The sequence below is a fragment of the Anolis sagrei genome, chromosome X, assembly GCF_037176765.1.
Source record: "Anolis sagrei isolate rAnoSag1 chromosome X, rAnoSag1.mat, whole genome shotgun sequence".
NCBI classification, from domain to species: Eukaryota; Metazoa; Chordata; class Lepidosauria; order Squamata; family Dactyloidae; genus Anolis; species Anolis sagrei.
The window spans coordinates 14,281,935-14,307,374 of record NC_090034.1 but is presented as its reverse complement, the minus strand read 5'-3'; the positions used below and the strand labels follow the sequence as shown (position 1 = coordinate 14,307,374).

The 25,440-nt window shown below is 43.5% G+C and overlaps 1 protein-coding gene and 1 pseudogene across 2 annotated transcripts in view; one reads left to right on the top strand and one right to left on the bottom strand.

Annotated features, from left to right (window-relative positions):
* Positions 1-585: 585 nt before the first annotated feature.
* Positions 586-13,119, bottom strand: LOC132780703 (alpha-N-acetylgalactosaminidase-like; annotated as a pseudogene).
* Positions 13,120-14,625: 1,506 nt separating this feature from the next.
* LOC132782080 (zinc finger CCCH domain-containing protein 7A) overlaps positions 14,626-25,440 on the top strand; it is a 33,318-nt gene continuing 22,503 nt past the window's right edge. Inside the window, exons 1-5 of one of the 2 annotated variants that reach the window (XM_067473189.1) lie at positions 14,626-14,804; positions 20,858-20,961; positions 22,428-22,467; positions 24,536-24,733; positions 25,086-25,244. In XM_067473189.1, coding sequence (XP_067329290.1) covers positions 20,894-20,961; positions 22,428-22,467; positions 24,536-24,733; positions 25,086-25,244 — 465 coding nt within the window. In that variant the 5' untranslated portion in view covers positions 14,626-14,804; positions 20,858-20,893. The remainder of the gene's footprint in view (positions 14,805-20,857; positions 20,962-22,427; positions 22,468-24,535; positions 24,734-25,085; positions 25,245-25,440) is intronic. The other variant, XM_067473188.1, reaches the window with a different exon arrangement.

Below are 25,440 nucleotides of genomic sequence, written 5' to 3'. Positions count from 1 at the left end.
CAGTTGTGTATATGTGTTTTGTGTGTATATATGTATGTACATATTTGTGTATATGTGTGTTTGCATATATATGTATATGTGTGTGTGTGTGTGTGTGTGTGGCTTTGTGCATCACGCATTACTGTGGTCCAGTCTGTGTATATGTGTATTGTGTGTGTATATATGTGTGTTTATATTTGTGTATATGTGTGTTTGCATATATATGTATATGTGTGTGTGTGTGTGTGTGTGTGGCTTTGTGCATCACACATTACTGTGGCCCAGTCTCTGTACATGTGTTTTGCGTGTATATATGTGTGTTGGCGTATATATGTGGTTTTGTGCATGCGTAGTTATGGGTTTTTTTGTGTTTTGGCTTTTTAAATCTCTTCTGCTGTGCTTTTCAGTGTTTTATGAGTGATGGTCACTCATTGGCCTGAGAGGAGTATTGTGTCCAAATTTGGTGTCAATTTGTCCAGTGGTTTTTGAGTTATGTTAATCCCACAAACAAATATTACATTTTTATTTATATAGATAGCACTGAAAAAAGCACAAAAAAGAAGCCAGCTACACGTGTCGGCTGAACAGACAACCATCAAATAGCATACGGAGCTCTTCTGCTTTTTCTTTCCTCCGTGTTTATTGTAACACAAGTTTCCCCTTGTGTTTCTAGCAAAATTACCCCAAAAAGCCTTCACTTGCGATGCCTTCAAATATTGATTTGGACGAGGGAGGTCTCCCCATTTGTATTGACTTTGCGTTCGGAGCGGCCTCCTTCCCTGGATGTCTTGTACCTCTTGCGGCTCCGTTTACGTACAGGCATCGTCCTTTTGGTGGACGCTCCAGCCACTTCTCCCAGGTCCAGCTCTCTGAAACTGAATGACCACGTCATGAAAGAAGGTCTGCCTCCAAAGCGTGGGAAGTTTGGAAAGCTCCGTCCTATGTCCTCTCTGTTCTATTCCTACGGGTCTTCTTCCCACGTCCTTCGCGGAATGCCATGCCTTGACCGCTGGGCTTCTCCGTCCCCTCAAGTTGGGCTCTCCATCCCTGTGTCCTTCAGCAGAGTGGTCGGAGGAAGAGGAGGGCCACCCCGGTGGGGGGCACATGGTAGTTCAGTGGGTCGCTGGCCTTCAAGGTGCCCATGAAGCGCTTCTCCAGGACGTCATAGGCCTTGTAGCCGGAGGCACAGCCGGAGATGGCAAGTAGGCCCAAAGCTGTCACAAAGGGTCGAGGGGTGCCATCCGTGCCGGTGTTTAGGACCGCCAATGCAAACTGGCCACTGACCAGGGGCCGGCGCCAGACCTCAAAGTGGGAGGACTGTGGGACAGAAAGAGAGGCCAGTGGGTCAGGAAGGTCTTGGCAGGATTCCTGCAGAAGTCTTTGATCTGGAGGACATAGAGATGCCTCGAGAGAATATACTAATCAAATCCCCAAATGCAGAAGGTCGGCGATTCTACTATTTGACAAACCCATTGTATAAAATGTGAATAATCTCAGAGTTCAGGAAAATTTAGATGCATATCTTTCTATTATTATTACTATTATTATTATTAATTGAAAACCATTTGAAGACTTCTTGCAAACAAGCATCATCGTCACTATTTATTATCATCATCGTAGTAGTAGTAGTGATGATAATAAATAGTGATGATGATGCTTGTTTGCAAGAAGTTTTCAAGTGCTTTTCAATTTAAAAATCATCATCATCATTATTACTTTTTTTAATGTGTCAGAAGTAACTTGAGAAACTGCAAGTTGCTTCTGGTGTGAAAGAATTGGCCGTCTGCAGAGACGTTGCCTGGGAGACACTCAGATGTGTTACTATCCGATGGAAGGCTTCTCTCATGTCTGCGCATGGGAAGCTATAGCTTACCCCATCTTGCAGATTTGAACTGCCGCCCTTCAGGTCAGCAGTTCAGGCGGCACAAGCGTTTAACCCATTGTGCTCCCACGGCTCCTTATTATTACTGTCAGTATTGCTGTTATTAGTATTATAATTGAAACCCAACTGAAGGCTTCTTGAAAGCAAGCATTATTTATTATTATTATTATTATTATTATTATTATTATTATTATTATCAAAACTATTACTGAAAACCACTTGAAGACTTCTTAAAAGAAAGCCTTATTATTATTATTATTGAAAACATCTTGAAGTCTTCTTCAAAGCAAGCATCATTATTCTTATAATTACTGAAAAGCAATTGACTTCTTACAAGCAAGCATCATCATCATCATCACAAACCGCTTCAAGATTTCTTTAAAGAAATTATTATTATTACTACTACTACTACTACTACTACTGTTGAAAACCACTTGAAGATTCTTCAAAGAATTATTATTATTATTATTATTATTATTATTATTATTATTATTATTATCTTGGAGTTTTTTGGCTATAGTAAGTTACACTGAAGTTGTATTTATTTATTGTTTTTGATTTGATTTATCATTATTATTTGAAACACAACAAGATTGGCCCCCCTTGAACTGCCTTGGCTCAATGCTATGGATTCACAGGACTTGGGAGTTTGGCCCAGTCTTGATCCTCTTACTCCAAAAAGTACAAACTCCAACTCCCAGGACCTCATTGCATTGTTGATGATGATGATGATACATTTTATTGATTACCCTCCTCTCCTGAAGGCTTCCTGAAGGGCAGAATATAAATACTGTAAATAAAAATAATAGAACATAACAAATACAATAAGTTACACAGATAAAGTTACACACATGCCCCACGTAGTGGGGAATGCACCTTGTAGATGCGCCTGCCTTGGATGCCGCGTGGGTCCTGGTCAATATAGAGAAGCAGTGGGTTCTGCAGGAGGTCCTTGGCATCGTCCGAAATGGTGCGCAGGTTGCAGGACATGAAGAAGGGGGCGGCCAGGATGGCCCAGAGGGCCACTTGCACCTTGGACTGCTCCAGGCTCAGGCCAAAGTCCCCCAGGATCAGCTGCAGCAGGAGGAGAACACCATGCACCCCAAAGGACACACACACACACACACACTTATAGTACAAAGCATCAGAACCAAGGAGAAGAGGGGTTTCAGCCAGAGAGCTCAAAGTGAGTCAAAATCCAAGATCCGGAGCACTGGCTTTATCTCTAACCAGTATCTCTAACCAAGATCTTGTATTTGAAAGGCTTAGGTACGGGCTGCATCTGCACTGTAGAATAAACTCAGTTGACCCCATTTTAACTTTCATGCCACTGTGAGAGTTGTAGCTCACAAGGTCTGTTAGCTTTCTTAGGATTGCATTGCACTGAGCTAAAGAAGTGGTTCCCAGTTGAATCCATTCCCCAGTGTAGATGCACCCAAGCAATCCTCAAAGATGGTTTTGCCATGTCCTTCCTCTAAAACCTGAATGGAAAGGTGTTTTTTTTGGGGGGGGGGGCAGGGAGTGTGGGTGGGGAAGGGAGGTATGGCATGTTACCATGTCGGGGTCGTTCCACCTTCCGGGTCCGGCGGCCGGCTGCAGCATATCCTGGTTATTCCCGTACCACTCAATGATGTGGAAGAGGCTGTCCCAAGAGTCCTCGATGTCCTTGTAGTTCCTCCAAAGGTTGCATATTTTGCCCAGCAACGTATAATTCACCTAGCATGGAAAGCAAAGGACTTAGGGTGCTTTCTCTATGGGGCAGGTGCTGAAGCCAGTCTGCCATGACTAGTGCACTAGTGCACATGGCCGAAGGAAGGTCTTCATGGACATTGTTTGGTTGGTCTAGCAATCGACCAACTAACCTACCTACTTATCTATCTACCTACTTATTTGACTGTCTCTCTCTCCTTCTCCCCATCCCTTTATCCCTCTATCCTTCTATCCCTCTATCCCTCTATCCCTCTATCCCTCTATCTATCTATCTATCTATCTATCTATCTATCTATCTATCTATCTTATCTATCTTTCTCCTTATCTCTCTATCTCCCTCTCCCTATCTACCTAGCTACTTATCTCTCTGTCTGTCTCCATCTGTATCTCCTTCTCTACCTACCTGCCTACCTACCTCTCTAGCTAGTTATCTACCTGCCTGTCTACCTACCTGCCTACCTATATCTCGCTATCTACCTACTGATCTACCTACCTTCCTGTCTACCTCTCTATCTATCTACCGATTTACCTACCTGCCAGTCTATCTACCTACCTGTCCACCTACCTCTCTACCTATCTCTTGCTATCTACCTACCGATCTATCTACCTGCCTACCTACCTCTCCCTCCATCTATCTACCTACCAATCTACCTACCTGCCTGTCTACCTACCTGCCTACCTATCTCTCTGTCTATCTACCTACCAATCTACCTACCTATCTCTCTACCTACTGATCTACCTACCTATCTACCTACCTGCCTGCCTATCTCTATCTACCTACTGATCTACCTACCTGCCTACCTCTCTACCTACCTGCCTATCTACCTACTTACCTGCCTACATACCTACCTCTCTCTCTCTACCTACTGATCTACCTACCTGCCTATCTACCTGCTTGCCTACCTATCTCTCTCTATCTACCTACCTACCAATCTACCTACCTACCTACCTGCCTACCTACCTATCTGCCTATATGCCTGCCTGTCTATCTGCCTGTCTGCCTGCCTGCCTGCCTGCCTATCTATCTATCTATCTATCTATCTATCTATCTATCTCTCTATCTATTTATCTATCTATCTATCTATCTATCTATCTATCTATCTATCTATCTATCTGTTTGTATCAATGTATGTATTTTCTGATATGGCTCTCACAGCCCTGTAATCCCCACTGATAATGGATCTGAACCAAATTTAGCACACATATCCACCACAATCAACTTTAAATACTGCTTGGATTTCGGGAATATTGACTCAAGATGATGGGAGTTATAGTTCACCCATATGCAAAGAGCACCGTGAATCCTACCAATGATAGATCTGGACCAAACCTGACACAAAGATCCATCATGACCATCTTTAAATACTGATGCAGGTTAGAGGCAATGCCAGATGATGATAGGAGTTGTAGTTCACGCACATCCTTATGCACTTTCTAACAGGACCATTCTTAATGTCCCATGTCAAATAATGACTATTTTCCCAAATCTCTGACATGGGCATTACTACTACTGGAACTCATGAGGAGCTATGGCACAATTCATCTGCTTTTAACCCTGGTTTGGGGCTATCATCATCATCATCATCATCACATATATTAATACCCTGCTTTTCTCTCTTGTTTGGAAGTTACCTTTGGTGGGAGGCCTCCTTCGTAGGCCGGCCAGCTGCAGGAGAAGGCAATCGGCCGCCCGGTTTTGTTCAATGCCGCACTCATCTTTGGGTAGCCTTTGGCCCATAATAAACAGAACAGAACACTACTTCTGGACTTAATAATAATAATAATAATAATAACACAAATAGAATAGTAAAATATAATAATAATAATAATAATAATAATAATACAAATAACATAGTAAAATAACAATATAATAATAATAATAATAATAATAATAATAATAGTAATAATAGTAATAATAATGGCAGCTTCAAGGCAGGGTTTGTTTTTTGGGGGAATCCCTTTGTCTTCCAGTGCAACTCTATGGTCGGCATTGACCATAGGGTTACCCTGGAGGACATAGAGATTCCTAGAGATAATATACAAAACAAATCCATGAATGCAGAGGGCCAACTGTTCTATTATTTGACCAAATTCATTGTGGAAAATGCAATTATTGTTATTATTATTATTATTTCCCTCCTGATGCAACCATCAGGTGCTGCCAGAGGATTCAAGAGGGTTTTTCAATGGGGTCAAGAACCACGAACCAGCTGCCTTGGTGGCGACATCAGAGAAGCAGCCATCCAGCTTCAGCATGTCTACTCCCCACGACGCAAAGGTCTGGGCGTCCGTCTCGATGGTCTTAAGGGTGGTCCCAGGATACCCGGCACAGGTAGCGTTGCCCAGGTCGCTGTAGATGCCAAATTTCAAGCCTTTGGAGTGGACCTGGGGGCAATGAGGAGATCAAAGAGAGCAGATTGAGACAAAAAGAGATTGAGAGGCGAGGCTTGTCCCTGTTTTAAATTACAGCCCATCCCTGAGTAACAAACGTCTGACTTACAAAACTCACAGTTAAGAATGGGGCTGAGACAACAGGAAGTGGGAGGAATCTTCCCCTCGGAAGGAAGAGAAATCCACTCCTGGAAGAGTTATTATCATGGGGAAAAGGTGTCTCCACTGAAGCTGTACCTCCAATTCTTGTTTCCATAACAAGCCACATTTTCCAAACTCCCATTATTAAGAGACAGAACGTGAGGTGGCATCTTCTGAACAGAGGCACAGGCAGCAAACAAACACCACAGGGACGTGACCCCTTCCCTATTCTTTCTAAAGCTTATACACACACACACACACACATACACACATCCACGCTAGCTGTTCCCTGCCACACGTTGCCGTGGCCCACATGGGGGTTCTGTGTGGGAGGTTTGGCCCAGTTCTATCGTTGGTGGGGTTCAGAATGCTCTGTGATTGTAGATAAACTATAAATCCCAGCAACTACAACTCCCAAATGTCAAGATTCTATTCTCCCCAAACTCCACCAGTGTTCACATTTGGGCATATTGAGTATTCATGCCACGTTTGGTCCAGATCCATCATTGTTTGAGTCCACAGTGATCTCTGGATGTAGGTGAACTACAACTCCAAAACCAAAGGACACTGCCCACCAAACCCTTCCAGTATTTTCTGTTGTTCATGGGAGAACTGTGTGCAAGTTTGATTCAATTCCATCATTGGTGGGGTTCAGAATGCTCTTTGATTGTAGGTGAACTATAAATCCCAGCAACTACAACTCCCAAATGACAAAATCAATTTTTTGAGTGAAGGACATACACTGGGTTGTTAGGTGTCTTGTGTCCAAATTTGGTGTCAATACATCCAGTGGTTTTTGAGTTCTGTTAATCCCACAAATGAACATGACATTTATACACACATACACACAGAGTAGCCGTCCCCTGCCATGTGTTGCTGTGGCCCCGTTGTGTATATGTGTTTTGTGTGTGTGTGTATATATATGTGTGTGCATGTGTGTGTGTATGCGTATATGTGGCTTTGTGCATGCATTGTAATGTATTTTGGGGGGCTTTTTAAGTCTCTTCCACTGTGTTTTTCAGTGTTTTTATGAGTGATGGACACTTGTTGGCCTGATAGGTGCATTGTGTCCAAATTTGGTGACAATTCTCCCAGTGGTTTTGAGTTACGTTAATCCCACAAACGAACATTACATTTTAATTTATATAGATGGCTGGCGTTACACTTAAGAAATGTTCCTGTTCCAACTTGCAAACAAATTCAGCTTAAGAAACAACCTGACTGAAATGATTTTGTTCGTAACTTGTGGACTGCCTGTATTTTAAAGGACAATTTCAAGTAGAGGCTGGATGGCCATCTGTCTGGAGTACTTTGATTGTGCTTTTTCTGAATGGCAGAAGGGAATTGGAGTGGATTGTCTTTGGGGGTTCCTTCCAACTCTAGCATCTTACATTCATCACCATCATCCTTGATGATGATGATGATGATGACGATGATGTGCTTTTCCTGCCTGAAAGAAAGAAGGATGTTGGATTAGATGGCCTTTGAGGTCTCTTCCAACTCTTCTATGATTCTATTTATCATTACCAAAAACCTCACCCGGGCAATGGTGGGTCCCTAAGCCAATAAGTAGTGAATAGAAGGAGAACAAGTGGCGCTTGCTTGTGCATTTCCTATCCAAGGGGCTTCTGTGAGCACTGGGTCTGCAGGGCCTTGCAGTGGGGCTGGACTCACGTAGTCGGCCAGGGCCTTGATGCCACTGGGGAAACGGTCAGGGTCCGGCTGGAGCCGACCTTGAGAATCCCTCTTCTTTGCTGCCCAGCAGTCGTCCAGGTTGACGTATTTGTAGCCCAGCGCCTTCCAGCCGTCCTCAACCAACCGGTCAGCCATGGCCTTGATCAGTTTTTCACTATCGGCAGGGAACAAAACCCAGAAGGAAGGCAGTGTGACCCCATTTGAACTCCCATATGGCTCTTGTTTACAGCTTCTTCTCTTTCTCTTTATGCTCATCTTAGGGCCCTTCCAGATAGGCCCTATATCCCAGGTTCTGATGCCATTTTTTCTGCTTTAAACTAGATTATATAAGTCCTCACTGCCAGAAAATCTGGGATAAACAGAATAGTTAACAGGTTAACTTTTCTGATAGAGTCAGGGTCCATATCCTATGTATTTCTACTTGCTTGAAACAGATGTTCTCACTGAGGGAAAACATGCAGATGAAGAATAAGGTTCCACGGCTACCTACAAACCCACTGCAATGATACCAGACTTGGAGGACCATCATCCTCAGGCTATGAGGGATTGCCTAAGTAAAGTAAATAAGTAGTACATGAAGCTAATAAATGGCTTCTAAGTAAAGGTAAAGGTTCCCCCTTGACATTAAATCTAGACGTGTCCGAGTCTGGGGGGTGAAGCTCATCTCCGTTTCTAAACCAAAGAGTCAGCATTATCCATAGACACCTCCAAAGTCATGTGGTCAGCATGACTGCATGGAGCGCTTTACCTTCCCGCTGAAGCGGTATCTATTGATCTACTCACACTTGCATGTTTTCGAACTGCTAGGTTGGAAGAAGCTGGGTCTAACAGCAAGAACTCACCCTACTCCTTGGATTCGAACTACCAACCTTTTGGTCAGCAAGTTCAGCAGCTCAGCGGTTTAATGCGCTGCGCCACCAGGGGCTCTGAATGGCTTCTATGTCTTATGAAATGGATGTTCCTCTATTTCGCCTTTCACTCATCTTAGCTTGTAGCCTAGGCCTGGCTCAATACTATGGAATATTGGATGCCGCAAAGGGGGCTGGCAGGCACCTTGGCAGACTACAGATCCCAGGATGCCATTGCATTGAGCCATGGGGGTTGGAAGGGTTTAAAATGGTGCCAAACTGCATTAATCTATATTATAGACCAGGCATGGGCAAACTTCAGTCTTCCAGGTGTTTTGGACTTCAGTTCCCAAAATCCCTAACAGCCTCAGACCCTTCCCTTTTCCCCCTCAGCCGCTTAAGGGGAAGGGTCTGAGGCTGTTAGGGATTGTGTGAGTTGAAGTCCAAAAACACCTGGAGGGCTGAAGTTTGCCCATGCCTGGTATAGACACAACTCTCACCTGATGCAGTTGTCGGGGTCGTTGGCACAATTGGTGTTGCATCGGAAGCGCTCCCAAGGCACCCATCCCATCGGAGGCGTCCGGAGGAGGCCATTTTCCATGCCATAAGTGCCATAAGGAAGGATCAGAAAGGTCCATAGAGGAAAGGGCGGCATGATTTGGAGAGAAACCCTGCAAAGAAACCAATATTGATTTGTTTCATTCTAGGTTTTAAATTGCATTGCTTTTCAGGCCAAGAGGGAAAGGCAGGGTGTAAATATTACTATCATTATCATTATTATTTTCATCATTTGTTTGTTTCCCCTCTGAACTGAGATCTAGTGTCCATGATTTGTTGTTGTTGTTTATTTGTTCAGTTGCTTCCGACTCTTCGTGACTTTCTGGACCAGCCCAGGCCAGAGCTCCCTATCAGCTATGGCCACCCCCAGCTCCTTCAACGTCAAGGCAGTCACTTCAAAGATACCATCCATCCATCTTGCCCTTGGTTGGCCCCTCTTCCTTTTTCCTTCCATTTCCCCAGCATCAGTCTTCTCCAAGCTTTCCTGTCTTCTCATGATGTGGCCAAAGTACTTCATCTTTGCCTCTAATACTCTTCCCTCCAATGAGCAGTTGGGCTTTGTTTCCTGGAGTATGGACGGGTTGGATCTTCTCGCTGTCCAAGGCACTCTCAGAATATTCCTCCAACACCACAGTTCAAAAGCTCAGCCTTCCTTCACTCAGTCTTCCTTATGATCCAGCTCTCACCTCTATAGGTTACTACGGGGAATACCATTGCTTTAACTTTGCGGACCTTCGTTGCCAATGTGATGTCTCTACTCTTCCCTATTTTATTGAGATTGGTCATTGATTTCATCCCAAGAAGGAATTGCATCTATAGTCTGCATCTATAGTCATCTTTGTGCCTAGAAATACAAAGTCTGTTACAGCCTGCATGTTTTCTCCCTCTATTTGCCAGTTGTCAATTGGTCCGGTTGTTTTTTGTTATCTTTAACTGCAACCCAGTTTTTGCCCTTTCTTCTTTCACCTTGGTTAGAAGGCTCCTCAGCTCCAACTTGCTTTCGGCCATCAAAGTGGTATCATCTGCATATCTCAGGTTGTTAATGTTTCTTCCAGCAATTTTAACTCCAGCCTTGGATTTGTCAAGCCCTGCACACTGCATGATGTGTTCTGCATATAAGTTGAATAGGTTGGGTGAGAGTGGACAGTCCTTTCCCAAACGTGAACCAGTCAGTTGTTCCATGGTCAGTTCTTACTGTTGCTACATGGGCCTTATACAGATTCCTCAGGAGAGAGACAAGATGGCTTGGTATCCCCATCCCACCAAGACCTTGCCACAGGTTATTATGATCCACACAGTCAAGGGCTTTAGAATAGTCAATCAAACAAAAATAGTGGGTTGTTGTAGGTTTTTTGGGCTGTATGGCCATGTCCTAGAAGCATTCTCTTCTGATGTTTTGCCTATGTCTATGCCAGGCATCCTCAGAGGCTGTGAGGTCTGTTAGAAACTAGGAAAATTGGATCTCCAGGGTGAGAAAGAACTCTTGTCTGTTGGAGTTAGGTGTGAATGTCTCAATTGGCCACCTTGATTAGCATTTGATGGCCTGACAGTTTTTAGTTGTGCCCTGTTCCTGTCTGGGGGAACATGAATGGCACTGCAGACTACTTCAACCAGAGAAGTCAGCCAAAGCAGAGCATCCGATGAACCAACCTGGAGACAGCATATTATTTGAGAACGCAGAAATGCTGGACTGCTCGAACAGCCACCATGTCAGACTACACAGAGAAGCCACTGAAATCCACAAGCATGTGGATAATTTCAACAGAAAGGAAGAAACCATGAAAATGAACAAAATCTGGCTAAAAGTAAAGGTTGTCCCCTGACATTAAGTCCGGTCATGTCTGACTCTGGGGTGTGGTGCTCATCTCCATTTCTAAGCTGAAGAGCTGGTGTTGTCCATAGACACCTCCAAGATCATGTGGCCGGCATGACTGCATGTAGTGCCGTTACCTTCCCACCAGAGCGGTACCTATTGATCTACTCACATTTGTATGTTTTTGAACTGCTAGGTTGGCAGAAGCTAGGGCTGACAGCAGAAGCTCACGCCGCTCCCTGAAATTGTACCTGCGACCTTTCAGTCAACAAGCTCAGCAGCTCAGCGCTTTAACCCACTGCGCCACCGGGCAGGCCCGTAGCCAGGATTTTGTTTTGGGGCGGGGGGGGGGGGGCTGAGTTTGGTTCGGGGAGGGGGGAGGCTGAGTCTAAGTGAAAGAGGGTCTACCCTAGCAAACCTTTTGTATCATTACCCCATTACCCCCATGCATATGGGATATATTGAGCATGGTGATCAGATCATGATATGATTAAACACAACAGTTTAAATAATGTACCAGTAAGGCCTTCTTGCGGACCACCATCAGAATTTGGGGGGGGGGGGAGGCTGAAGCCCCCCAAGCCCTCCCCCTGGCTACATGCCTGCCACCGGGGGCTCCAATATTTTAAAAAACTCTAAAATTATAATAGTAAATAAAGAACAAACTCAAACACAGGGGTACTCCAGACAAGAAACAATCAAGGACAGCTAATCATCTCTCAACAAAGGATTCCCCCAGGCACTAACAAGACAAACCTAAAAACTGTCAGGCCATCAAATGCTAATCAAGGTGGCCAATTCACACCTAACTCCAACAGGCAAGAGTTCTTTCTCTCACCCTGGACTTTTGACAGATATATGAACCAAATTTTCCAAATTTCCAACAGACCTCACAACCTCTGAGGATGTCTGCCATAGATACAGGCGAAACATCAGGAGAGAATGCTTCTAGAACATGGCCATACAGCCCAGAAAACACACACAACGACCCATTGATTCTGGCCATGAAAGCCTTCGACAATAAAATCATAGAATCATAGAACAAAAGAGTTGGAAGAGACCTCATGGGCCATCCAGTCCAACCCTCTGCCAAGAAGCAGGAATGTTGCATTCAAATCACCCCTGACAGATGGCCATCCAGTCTCTGTTTAAAAGCTTCCAAAGAAGGAGCCTCCACCACACTCCGAGGCAGAGAGTTCCACTGCTGAATGGCTCTCACAGTCAGGAAGTTCTTCCTCGTGTTCAGATGGAATCTCCTCTCTTGTAGTTTGAAGCCATTGTTTCGTGTCCTAGTCTCCAGGGAAGCAGAAAACAAGCTTGCTCCCTCCTCCCTGTGGCTTCCTCTCACATATTTATACATGGCTATCATATCCCCTCTCAGCCTTCTCTTCTTCAGGCTAAACATGCCTAGCTCCTTAAGCCGCTCCTCATAGGGCTTGTTCTCCAGACCCTTGATCATTTTAGTCGCCCCCCTCTGGACACATTCCAGCTTGTCAATATCTCTCTTGAATTGTGGTGCCCAGAATTGGACACAATATTCTAAGTGTGGTCTAACCAAAGCAGAATATAAACAAAAATAGATCTTTGTCTGAAACTCCCTGCCTTTTTCCATTATTAATTATGTATATTTCATTCTAGTTTCTGATTTTTTTTGAATTGGTTATATTTAAGTGGCATTTTAGTAAATTTAATACAAAATTGAGTTTCTCAAAGGGTGATCCGGGTTCAGCAGCGGCCTTCCAAGAGGTTCAGCACCTTGGACAGAGCCATAAAAGTGTGCTGTCCCTTTAAGAGAGTGGAAGTGTGCCAGGATGGTGGGCAAAGGGGCACATTTAACAATCCAGGCTAAATAATTCAAGCATGTCAAATAGGAAATGTTGATAATGGGGGCAAATGTGTTGCTCTTTCCTTTCCTAGATCCTTCGCCAACCCACCTCTGCTTTATTTTGCTTCCTGAATGAATCTTTTGGGAACCTGGATGACGTCATAAGGCTTGGGTTGTGATGCCACCTATAGAAAAGCAGAGGAAGTTCCAGGCCCCGCCCCCTTCGGAACGCCCCGCCCCCGGAGTCTATTAGTGCGGGTTGGAACCCCTCGCGCATGCGCAGCGTTATTCTCCAGTCGGTTGCTGAGGAGAATGACGTAACGCCATTGTTCAGAGCACGCATGCGCAGTATACTCTTTGCTGCTGTCCTGTTTCTTTCGTTCTCATAAAGTAAGGCATAAAGTATGTAAAGCACTGCCTGAACATCAAGCAAAAAGTGGGTGCTAGAAACAAAAGCATACGAAAGCTGACTGGCACAACCTGGGGATCACAACCAGATACAGTGAAGACATCTGCCCTTGCGCTGTGCTACTCTGCTGCTGAGTATGCATGCCCAGTGTGGAACACATCACACCACATTAAAACAGTGGATGTGGCTCTTAATGAGACATGCCGCATTATCACGGGGTGTCTGCGCCCTACACCACTGGAGAAATTACACTGCTTAGCTAGTATTGCACCACCTGACATCCGCCGGGAAGTAGCAGCCAATAGTGAAAGGACCAAGGCAGAGGCTTCTCCAGCTCATCCCTTGTTTGGGTATCAGCCAGCACGCCAACGACTTAAATCTAGACATAGTTTTCTAAGATCTACAGAGACACTTGCTGGAACACTTCAGCAAGCGAGAGTCCAAAAGTGGCAGGCCCAAACCCAGCACCTCAACCAATGGCTGATACCCAATGAGAGACTCCCTCCTGGGCACACAGAGGACTGGGCGACTTGGAAGGCACTGAACAGACTGCGCTCTGGCACCACGAGATGCAGAGCCAACCTCAAGAAATTGGGCTACAAAGTGGAATCCTCGGCATGCGAGTGTGGAGAAAAGCAAACCACTGACCACCTGCTGCAATGCAACCTGAGCTCTGCCACATGCACAATGGAGGACCTCCTTGAAGCAACACCAGAGGCACTCCAAGTGGAGGTGGTGGTGGTTCACAGTATCATAAGCTTCTGTTCTACCATCTCAAAGCTCCCTGCTTGGGCGGTGATGGCACGATCATCAGCATAGATGAAACTCTCTGTCCCTTCTGGCAGTGGCTGGTCATTTGTGTAGATGTTGAACATGGATGGAGCAAGCACACTCCCCTGAGGCAGGCCGTTCTTCTGTTTCCGCCATCTGCTTCTCTGGCCCTGGGACTCAACAAAAAAGCTCCTGTTTTCTAGCAGGTTTCCTATGAGGCGGGTGAGGTGGTAGTCCTTTGTGATATTATACATTTTTCTCAGGAGGAGGCGGTGGTTCACAGTCTCATAGGCTGCTGACAAGTCTATGAAGACAGCGCCTGTGATCTGAATGCAGTCAATAAAAAGCCGGGTCTCTTTGTGAATAGTCTTGGTGTCCCACTCTCAGCCAATGAGAGAAGCGACTATTGCGCCGAGGACCAATCACATCGAAGCAGAGGTGGGGCTTTATCTCTTGAAAGAGAACTCTCTATCAAGGCAACGACGCAGCCAATAGGAAGCCTCTCAACCCCTCTCTGGACCAATCAGCGGGCGCCGTCGTGGCAGCGTTGCCCTCCGCCCGCTAGGGGACGCTGTGGCGACGGTGGCCACGGAGTGGCAGACCGGAAGAGAGCGCAGACCGGAAGGGACCGGAGGAGCCACCGAAGGAGCGGAGAGGGGCCTGTCTCGTCGCGAAGGGCCTCCGCCGCGCCGCCTTCTCCTCCTCCTCCTCCTTCTCCCCGCTCTTCCCCCTTCCTTCCTTCCCTCTTTCCTTCCTTCCTTCCTTTGGCCTTGAAGGAGCAGGTGAGCCCTGAGGGGAAGGAGGGCCCGGCCTTTGAGGCGAGAAGCGCCTCTCTTCGGGGAGAAGGCCTCGCTTCATGGGTGGAAGGGAAACCCTTAAGCAGGCATAGGCCAACTCGGCTGTTAGGAATTGTGGGAGTTGTAGTCCAAAACACCTGGAGGGCCGAAGTTGGCCTATGCCTGCCTTTCAAGTGCCAGGCGTTGCTGTGGCCTAGTCTGTTGATCTGGCAAATAAAGTAATGAGAAAGTGTTGGTTTCTAATATATGTAATTTCTTTATGCTTGTGGGTAAACAGTATTTCTTGCTGTTTCTTTGTCAGTGTTGATGTGGAGACTGTTTGGTTTGCCTACTCTGGAACATGCAACATATCATTGTTTTTCTTTAGGGGTCCTTTTCAAATCTATGATACTATATCTCTCTGTGTGTGAATCATATATATCTATATCTATGACTCGATGGCTCTTTGTCAGGAGGGCTTTGATTACGTTTTCTTGCCCTGGTGAAGGGAGGTGGACTGGGTGGCCTTAAGACCGCATCTCTGCCTATGAACCCACCAGGACTTTGAGATCTTCCGGGGAGACCCTGCTCTCGATCCTGCCTGCTTCTCAAGCTCGGCTGGCGGGGACGAGAGATAGGGCCTTCTCGGTGGTGGCTCCTCAGCTGTAGAACGCCCTTCCTACAGACATTAGACTAGCACCATCTTTAATGGTATTCCGCAAAAAGGTGAAGACCTGGCTGTTTGAGCAGGCGTTCGAATAATTAGTGCAATGATTGGTTAATGAACACTGGAATGGAACAATGGATGACGAATCTGGAACATGTTTTTGATGACGAGACGACAGTGAATGGGTATTGTAGTCACTGTTTATTAATTGTGTAATGTGTTAGGTTGTTAACTGTTTCTATACTGTAGCACTGAATTTTTGCTGTTCGTATTTGTTGTGAACCACTGTGAGTTGCCTTCGGGCTGAGAACAGCGGTATATAAGTAAGGTAAATAATAAATAAATAAATAAATAAATATATTGTTACTAGCTGTGCCCTGCCACGTGTTGCTGTGGCCCAGTCTGATGATCTGGAAAATAAAGTAATGAGAAAGTGTTGCTTTCTAATATATGTAATTTCTTTATGCTTCTGGGTAAATAGTATTTCTTGCTGTTTCTTCGTCAGTGTTGATGTGGAGAGTGTCTGGTTTGCCTACTCTGGAACATGCAACATATAATTGTCCTTCTTTAGGGGTCCTTTTCAAATCTATGATACTATATCTCTCTGTGTGTGAATCATATCTATCTATCTATATCAGTGGTCCTCAAACTTAGGCCCGGGGGCCAAATGCGGCCCTCCGCTCAGGGTCAACCTAAGTCTGTAATGACTTGAAAGCACACAGCAACAACAACAATCCTATCTCATCAGCCAAAAGCAGGCCCACACTTCCCATTGACATACTAATAAATTTATATTTGTTAAAATTGTTCTTCATTTTAATTACTGTATTGTTTTTAAGTGGTTTTTGCACTACAAATAAGATACGTGCAATGTGCATAGCAATTCATTCATGTTTTTTCAAATTATAATCTGGCCCTCCAACAGTTTGAGGGACTGTGACCTGGCCCTCTGCTTAAAAAGTTTGTGGACTTTCTATATCTATGGCTGGATGGCTCTGTGTCAGGAGGGCTTTGATTACGTTTTCTTGCCCTGGTGAAGGGAGGTGGACTGGGTGGCCTTAAGTATTTTCTACTGGAACGCTCTTTAATTGCACGGCTGGCGGGGACGAGGGAGAGGGCCTTCTCGGTGATGGCCCCCCGGCTGTGGAACACTCTCCCGGCACACATCAGACAGGCGCCCTCCCTCATGTCCTTTCGAAAAAGCCTTAAGACCTGGCTGTTCGAGAGGGCATTTAATTAAGTGCTAAGCAACAACATTACGGTAATGAGAACTGGAATGGTATAAGGAAGATGAGACTGGCTATGATTCTACTAAGAGACGAAGCGGATTTTTATGTAGTTTGTATTTGTCGTATAGTTATATGTTGTTGATACTGGCCTTTGTAACTGTCTTTTTATGTGTACTGTACACCGCCATGAGTCGCCCGTAAGGGCTGAGAATGGCGGTTAATAAGTGCATCAAATAAATAAATAAGTGAACTATAAATCTCAGTAACTACAACTCCCAAATGCCAAGGTCTATATCCCCCAAACTCCATCTGTGTTCCTAGTTGGGCATATTGAATATTCATGCCAAGTTTGGTCCAGGTCCATCATCAGTGCTCTTTGGATGTAGATGTACTACAACTTCCAAACTCAATGTCAGTGCCCCTTCTAGTATTTTCTGTTGGTCATGGGAGTCCTGCGTGCCAGGTTTGGTTCAATTCCATCATTGGTGGAGTTAAGGAATGCTCTTTGATTGTAAGTAAACTATAAATCCCAGCAACTACAACTCCCAAATGACAAACTCATTTTTTTGAGTGATGGTCACTCCTTGGGTTAGCAGGTGTCTTGTGGCTAAATTTGACGGCAATTCCTCCAGTGGTTTTTGAGTTATGTTAATCCCACAAACAAACATTACATTTTTATTTGTATAGACTAGCTGTACCCGCCACATGTTGCTGTAGCCAGCCTTCCCTCCCTCTTTCGCTGCTCCTTTCTTTCTTTCCCTTCCTCTTTCTTCCCTTTCTTCCCTCTCTACTTATTCTTGGACTGTAACTCCCAGTAGTTCTCCTGAGCAAGCTATCAACCTACCTATCTATCTCTGTCTAATCTATCTATCCTATCTATCTGGAGTTGCAGTCCAGGAATATGAAATTGGAAATATGCAGGGATTGGGATGCTCTCAAAGAAATCCAAGGAGAAAAAAGCTTGCAGCTTGAAAGCAGTGCATTTGTATCATCCTCCACTCCTAAAGGGCCTGCTCTAGGGGATGCTGGGAGCTGTAGTCTAGAAGAGAATGTGGATATGCTGTGTGTTTTCTTTGCCAGGGGGAGTCCTTTTGTGCATGCGCTGTAGTGTAGTTCTTGCTTTTCTTGGCTTCTTAAGTCCCTTCCGCTGTGTTTTTCGGATTTTTTATGAGTGATGGTCACTTGTTGGCCTGATAGGTGTATTGTGTCCAAATTTCGTGTCAATTTGTCCAGTGGTTTTTGAGTTATGTTAATCCCACAAACGAACATTACATTTTAATTTATATAGATTATTGGTATTGTCGAAGGCTTTCAAGGCTGGAATCGCTGAGTTGTTGTAGGTTTTTTGGGCTATATAGCCATGTCCTAGAAGCATTATCTCCTGACGTTTCTCCTGCATCTATGGCAATTTGGACGCAGCATGTTATTTGAGAACACAGAAATGCTGGACCACTCTAACAACCACCATGTCAGCCTACACAGAGAAGCTATTAAAATCCATAAGCAGTGGACAATTTCAACAGAAAGGCGGAAACCATGAAAATGAACAAAATCTGGCTACCTGTATTTAAAAAACTCTAAAATTATAACACTCAAACACAGGGAAACTCCAGAGAGGAAACAATCAGGGACAACTAATCACCTCTCAACAAAATATTCCTCTGGGCACTAACAAGCCACACCAAAAAACTGCCAGGCCATCAAATGCTAATCAAGGTGCCAAGTGAAACATTCACACCTACTCCAACAGACAAGAGTTCTTTCACCCACCCTGGACATTCCACAGATATATAAACCCAATTTTCCTAGTTCCAACAAACCTCACAATCTCTGAGGCTTGCCATAGATGCAGGCAAAATGTCAGGAGAGAATGCTTGTAGAACATGGCCGTATAGCCCGAAAAACCTACAATGACCCATTTTTGTTATTTATTTATTTCTATCCCACTTTTCCCCTGGATTGAGACTCTAAGCACTGAACAACATATAAATAGCAAAGACATGATGCACAATAAAAACAAACAGCCTCATCATGTCTAATAAAGATGATGAAAAACTCACATCAGACGTAATTACCATCTAACCAAAAACCACAGTTATATGTAATATAATTGTAATAATAACACTTAAACTTATTCTTGACATTGCCAGTTGAATGGAGTGACTTCCCATCAAGACAGGAACTAAAACTGAATCCAGGTTTGAGAGAAAGGAGGGATATACGTTCAATAAATACAAAAATCAAAGAATATATAATAATAACATAACACATTATTATGATTATGTTTATTTATACCTTGTTTTTTCTGTCTATGGGAAGACTCAAAGCATCAAATGTGTGTGTGTGTGTGTGTATATATATATATAAACACAAATAAAGTAATATATAATAATACATTATATATATATAATATCTGTATCTAAATAATAAATAAAATAATGAACAACACAATTATATATATATATATACACACACACACACACAAATAGTAAATCGAGTATTTTATATATGTATATGTATTATGTCATGTATTACGATATATGTCAAACATAAATCAAATATACAATATATTTTAACAGATACAGTTGTGCATTTGATGCTTTTAGTCTTCCTATGGAGAGAAAAAGCAGAGCATAAATAAACATAATCATAAAAATGTGTTATGTATTATTGTATATTCTTTGATTTTTGCATATATCCCTCCTTTCTCTCAAACTGGGATTCAGTTTTAGTTGTTGTCTTGATGGGAAACCACTTTGTTCAATGGGCAATGCCAAGAATAAGTTTTAAGTGTTATTACAATATTGTTGTTATTTCCTGTTTTTTTTTTAATTGAGATGCAAAGTGGCTCTTGCAGTCTTGAAGGAAAGTCAGCTGGTTGGTGTAATCTAAATATAAATGTATTATATTGCTGTCCTCAACGTATAAGATTATTTAATGTGTTTTTAATCACTTGTTCCACATTCCATTCTGTATTGCTTTAACTTTTTTAAAAAAGCGATTTTGTGAGAGATCTTATTGGAGGAAACGACGTGCTAGGAATACAATAGATGTGCCTGTTGCACTCTTCTTCTGTGGGCTTTCAGCAGCAAGTCCTTGTAAATCTCAGGAAATTAAAAGGAGGCCCTGCTTCCTTGACATATATTTGTTGAGGGCTCTTTCAGATACAATTGTAGGAAACATAACCAAAAGCAAACTTATTGCAGTAGGAGCTGTGCTTGAAATTGAAACTGTTGGTTTTGTTCCTCCATTGGAGTTTCCTTTCTATTTTTAAAGTGGCTGTTCTCCATTAACATTGAGTTCATGCCAGAGGAGATCAGGAATCACTCCTTGGACTCTTATTTAAGATTTAAAATGAGTAATTTCGCTCTTAACTTTGTGGGAAAGGTCTTGTTGACGTTTTTTCATGCTGGCGAGCTTTGAAACAATTACACTATTCCAAATATTTCAACTATGGCTGGATCTATACTGCCAGGTCAATGCAGTTAAGATGCATTCAGAAACTGGATGATATTATTATTATCATTATTATTATTATTATTATTATTAGTAGTAGTATATTAGAATTAAAATTTATGTCGAAGCTGTATCTTCTCAACATGATAGATGTGCAAATCAATAAACCTACAAGGAGAATCATCATGTATATGATGACAACACAAAGGGGTAGTATTGACAGCTGAAATTAAGAGAAGCCAAGGAAATGGACAAATTATCTAGAATAACGAAGAGGGACTGTCTAAGCAAGGTGCAGAAACATGAGGAAGTAGAGAAATATTGAAAGGAATAAGTCATCTCTGTATACAAAAATAAACAGTGCATATTTAAGTTTCTCTTTCTAACAAATGGAATGCAAGAAGACTTCGGATGAACCTCTCCCTCAAAGGGAGGGAAGGAAGCAGGGCCTTTGTATTTATTGTTGAATTGGACTGTGTTATGTTTACTTTGGTTTGTATGTGTCTTTTCTTTTTATGGTGTTGCTTGTGTTTTTTTTTTTACTTCCTTTTCTGAAAATCAATAAAATATAACAAGAAAAAAATCCCAAAATGTTCTACCTGATCAAAACGCTTTTTGTCCCTCTTGACTGCTTGTAGGTTTGTTTCCATAGATGGGATCCTTCCTTCCTTTCCTAAATTACTTCTGTCTGGTTGTTTCCATTTCAGACGCTTCACACTGAAGAAGTGGGTGTCCATGATAACATGTCCAATGTCTCCGTGGATAGAAGCATCAGACTGCAGGAGATCAAGAAGGGGCTGCAGTTTATACAGTAAGGGACTTTGGCATCTGGATTCCTTTGTCTGAAGGATTTTCCTTGGCAGATGGGCTGCCTTAACACAAAGTGCCATATTTTTCTTCTTCGGTGTATATGTCTTTCATATTGAACGATTATCCAGATTTGTCATTACCAAGTAAACATATGGGTGCAACAGAGCACCAAGGGGACTCTTTTCCCTCCTCCTTTTTTAATAAAAAGGTAAAGGTTTCTCCTTGACATTAAGTCTAGTCGTGTCTGACTCTGGGGGGCGGTCCTTATCTTCATTTCTAAGCCAAAGAGCCGGTGTTGTCCATAGACACCTCCAAGGTCATGTGGCCAGCATGACTGCATGGAGTGCCGTTACCTTCCCACATAAATGGTACCTATTGATTGACTCACATTTGCAGGTTTTTGAACTGCTAGTTTGGCAGAAGCTGGGGCTAACAGAATCCCTGGATTCGAACCGCTGACCTTTTGGTCAGCAAGTTCAGCAGCTCAGTTGTTTAACCCACTGTGCCACCGGGGTCTCTTGCCTTTCTCAATACCTTGGTGAAAAAGAAGAAAAGGGGGAAGTTTTTAAAACATTTGTTAGATTTTTTTTTTTGCATAGAATTTTCAAATTATAACGTTTGTGCTCAAAGGAGGACTGGAACAAGCCTTCACTAGGAAGGAAGGACTTAATTATATATGATTGACTTCAGCCTAAAGGATGGGAAGTCACAATAACGGGATGAGTAGTGGGAGGAAAAGGCATAATTAAGATGAACGGGAAATTTATAGTCTCTGTGAACAAAAAAAACAAACACTTAAGTATTTAAGTTTTTTTCCCACCAAATGGGATGCAAGATGATTAAAGAAGAATCTTTCTCAAAGGGAAGGAATGGAGTCTATAGACAAGAAACTGATGCAGTGTTTTTGTTTTATTATTTAATTGGATTATGATCTGTTGGTCTGGATTAAGTGTGTCCATTTTTTTGGTCTTTTTTGAAGATTTAAATCATTTAATAAAAAAATAGCATAATACTGTATACATGTTAGGAAACATTATTCAAAAAGTAATTTGTGTGTTTATATAGATAGAGGTGGAAGATTCTTTGTTATGGCTGTTCTTTTTGTTCAGTGTGCACATTAAAATTTAAAAATAGTTAATCATGGGTGTGTGTGTGGGAGGGAGAGATAATAATGCTCTTAAGTTGTTGCTTCTGTGCACACATAAGTGGGGAGACATTCCCACTGAACACAGTCATGTTAAATTCTGAGTAAATACATAAAGAGTTGTAAACATCACTGTTCTATGTACACTGCCATGTTTTAGTTGCTGTTTCATTTGGAGAGGAGTTGACATGTGTTCCTTTGAGAAGACATTGTTTGCCTTTTCTAGTTCTATTTCGGTCTCATCAGCTCTCTTTTTGGACAAAGTCCTTTTGGACAAAGTCAGAACAAGTTTTCAGTTTCGTTTTTCTCTTTCTCTTTCTCAGGTCTACTTTACCCTACCCAGGGACACAAGAACAATATGAGGTAACAGGGTTCTGCTTCGAGTCTCTTTTTTAGAGAGAAAAAGTGGGATGTGAATAATAATAATAATAATAATAATAATAATAGTAGTAGTAATAATAATAATAATAATAATAATAATAATAATATTGGTGACCATCCTTGTTAGATCTCGTCCCAGGAAAAAACAACAATATAAGACAAATAAGGATAAAATAGTCTAGCATCACAAGAAAGTTTGGCTGTCTTGCTAATCACCCTTGAACTCAAATACATTTATGGACAAATTCCATAAACCTTGGTCCCAGTCCAGACTGCTGAACATCTTTTGCCTGAATTTTCTTGTTATTCTCAAGCAGAGTACAGTGTTCCCTCACTCCTTCGTAGTTTGCTTACCACAGACTTGCTGTTTCGTGGTTTTCCCTGCTGTTATGACTCAGTTGGAATCACAGACTGTCTCTGATGAGGATGATGGGACTCAGGTTCACAGTTCGGTTCAATATGTCCCTGTTATAGATGCCCTGTTTTTGACAAAGTGCAGTTTCCCACAGCAAGGCATGAGAGTGTTGATACTGAAAATAGCTAGGAGCAGGTGCAGATTGAGGAGGATAATTCTCAGCCTGATAATGAGCAAGCAGGGAAACAGGCTGACACTAACGAACAGACTGACCTTGATGAAATGGGAACCTTAGATCGGGCTGACCGTTTGGAATTCCGAGTCCGAAGGAGTGAAAGGATAGCTAACAAGAGGGAGGCCAGGGGCCAGAGAAACGCCTTCATGTTTTGCAAAGGATATTAAGCCATGTGTGTGAGACCAGATCTTTGTCAAAGCAACTTTGCGTTCTACCAAGAAGTTTGCCTATGCTTGTCTGGATTTATCTTGCAGCTTTTGTGTTCATGGTTTCAGGACATTGTCATGTTCTCTTGGGGTTTTGCTTTGCTGGTGCCTTTTTGGATTAAGCTTCAAGTGCTTTTGGATATTGATCTGTTGGAACATTAACCTTTGCTTTTAAGAACTTTTTTTTACCTTTTATTCTTAATAAACTATAAAGACTTCTGGCTGTGTGTGGTTTGGTGTCTTCAGCAAAGTGAATCTACTCTGAGGTGCAACATCTGTATGGCCCTCCTCCTCGCCCTCCCTCTCTCCCTCCCTCTCACGCACTTTGCCTTCTCTTTCCTCTCCTCTTTCCCCTCTCTTCCTCCCTCCTTTGGGCGCTCATGCCATCCTCCTCTGGCAAGAGAGACACTTTCGCCTGCATGGCCCTCCTCTTCTTCCCTCCTTTCCTCCTTGCGTTCCTTCCTCCTCCACTTTCCCTCCTGAGGCTGTTGGAGAAAGAAGAGAAGAAGGAGGTGCTGGTGCTGGTGAGGAAACAGAGGGAGCTGCTGGAGCCGCTGCCCCTTCAGTCAAGTTTACTCCGGCGGCAGCTCCTGCAGAAGCAGTACGAGCCGAGTGAGAGGGAGAAGAGGCAGGAAAGAGGAGGAGAAAATTTCTTTCTCCTCCACTTTCCTGCCTCTTCTTTCGGCTCGTACTGCTTCTGCAGGAGCCGCTGCCCCTTCAGCTAAATCTACTCTGGCAGCAGTTCCTGCAGAAGCAGTACGAGCGGAGTGAGAGGGAGAAGAGGAGAGAAAGCAGAGGAGAAAGAAATTTCCTCCTCCGCTTTCTCGCCTCTTCTCCCTCTCACTCCGCTCGTACTGCTTCTGCAGGAGTAGACTTGACTGAAGGGGCAGTGGCTCCCTCTGTTTCCTCCCCAGCCCCAGCATCTTCTTCCACCTCCTCTTCTTTTTCCCACTGCCTCAGGAGGGAAAACGGAGGAGGAAGGAAGACAAGGAGGGAGAGAAGGCGAGGAGGAGGAGGAGGGCCACGCAGGCAAAAGTGTCCTTCTTGCCAGGGGAGGGTGGCATGAGCGTCCGAGGGAGGGAGGAAAAGGGGGGAAAGAGGAGAGGAAAAATGAAGGCAAAGTGTGTGAGAGAGGGGGGGGGAGGAAGTGTCCCTACATCGCAGTATTTCACTTATCGTGGGAGGTTGTGGACATTGAATAAGATCTTGTTAGAGCCACCCTATTGGATGCTTAATGGATACTTTGTCTTCCAGGTATTCATACGCGATCTTGTCAAGAACCTGTTCCACGAAGGGAACGAGGCTTACCAAGAAGGCGACTGGGAAGGGTCGCTGAGCCATTACTCTGAAGCTTTGAACATTGCCGATTATGCCAGTTCTGAAGGGATCCACATTTCCGATGAAATATTAGAGAAGCTGCGTGTAAATCGCATTGCGTGTTATTCAAAGAAGGTAAGGGAGCGGCATCAAGAGGGCAAGTGGTTCATGGGCCTGATCCAGTTCTAGGTTTCTTCCTTGAGAATGTCGGCAGGGCTGGTAGAACCCCTTAAAAGCGTACCCTTTGTCCTTCTGCTGGTAGTGTTTTTAGAGAGAATTTTTGTGGTCATTGGCTGTCTGTTCAGGAAGTGGACCTTAACAAATTGGTGCAGGACATTTTCAAATGGAGAGGGGAAGTTGGCACCTATAGCTTTAAGACCAAAGGAAAGGAATAGTCTCTTAAATGGTCTTTACCACAGTTGGCTTCTTTTGTCCAAGGATTCCAGGAAAGAAATGTTCCTGATAACGCTTACATTTGTTTGTCCAGGGCCAGCATGACAAAGTCCTAGAAGACTGTGGAGTAATTTTAAAGCTGAATGAAAACAATTTCCGAGCTCTCTATCGGAAAGCCAAAGCCTTAAAAGAACTGGGAAGGTACAAGGAAGCATACGATGCAGTCGCTAAATGCTCCCTCGCGGTGCCACAGGTGAGCCCACCAGGCTGGCCAAAAGAACACTGGGCCCCACTCATTTGTGCTGGGGGAACAATGTGCAGAATATTTTAATTTCTTTCCTGAGGATTATATTATTAACTAGTTTAGGTGCCCAGCATTGCCCGGGTTTGCATTTTGTAATTGGATTTATTAGTAAAAATAATTGTTGCTTTTATTATAGTAGGGACGG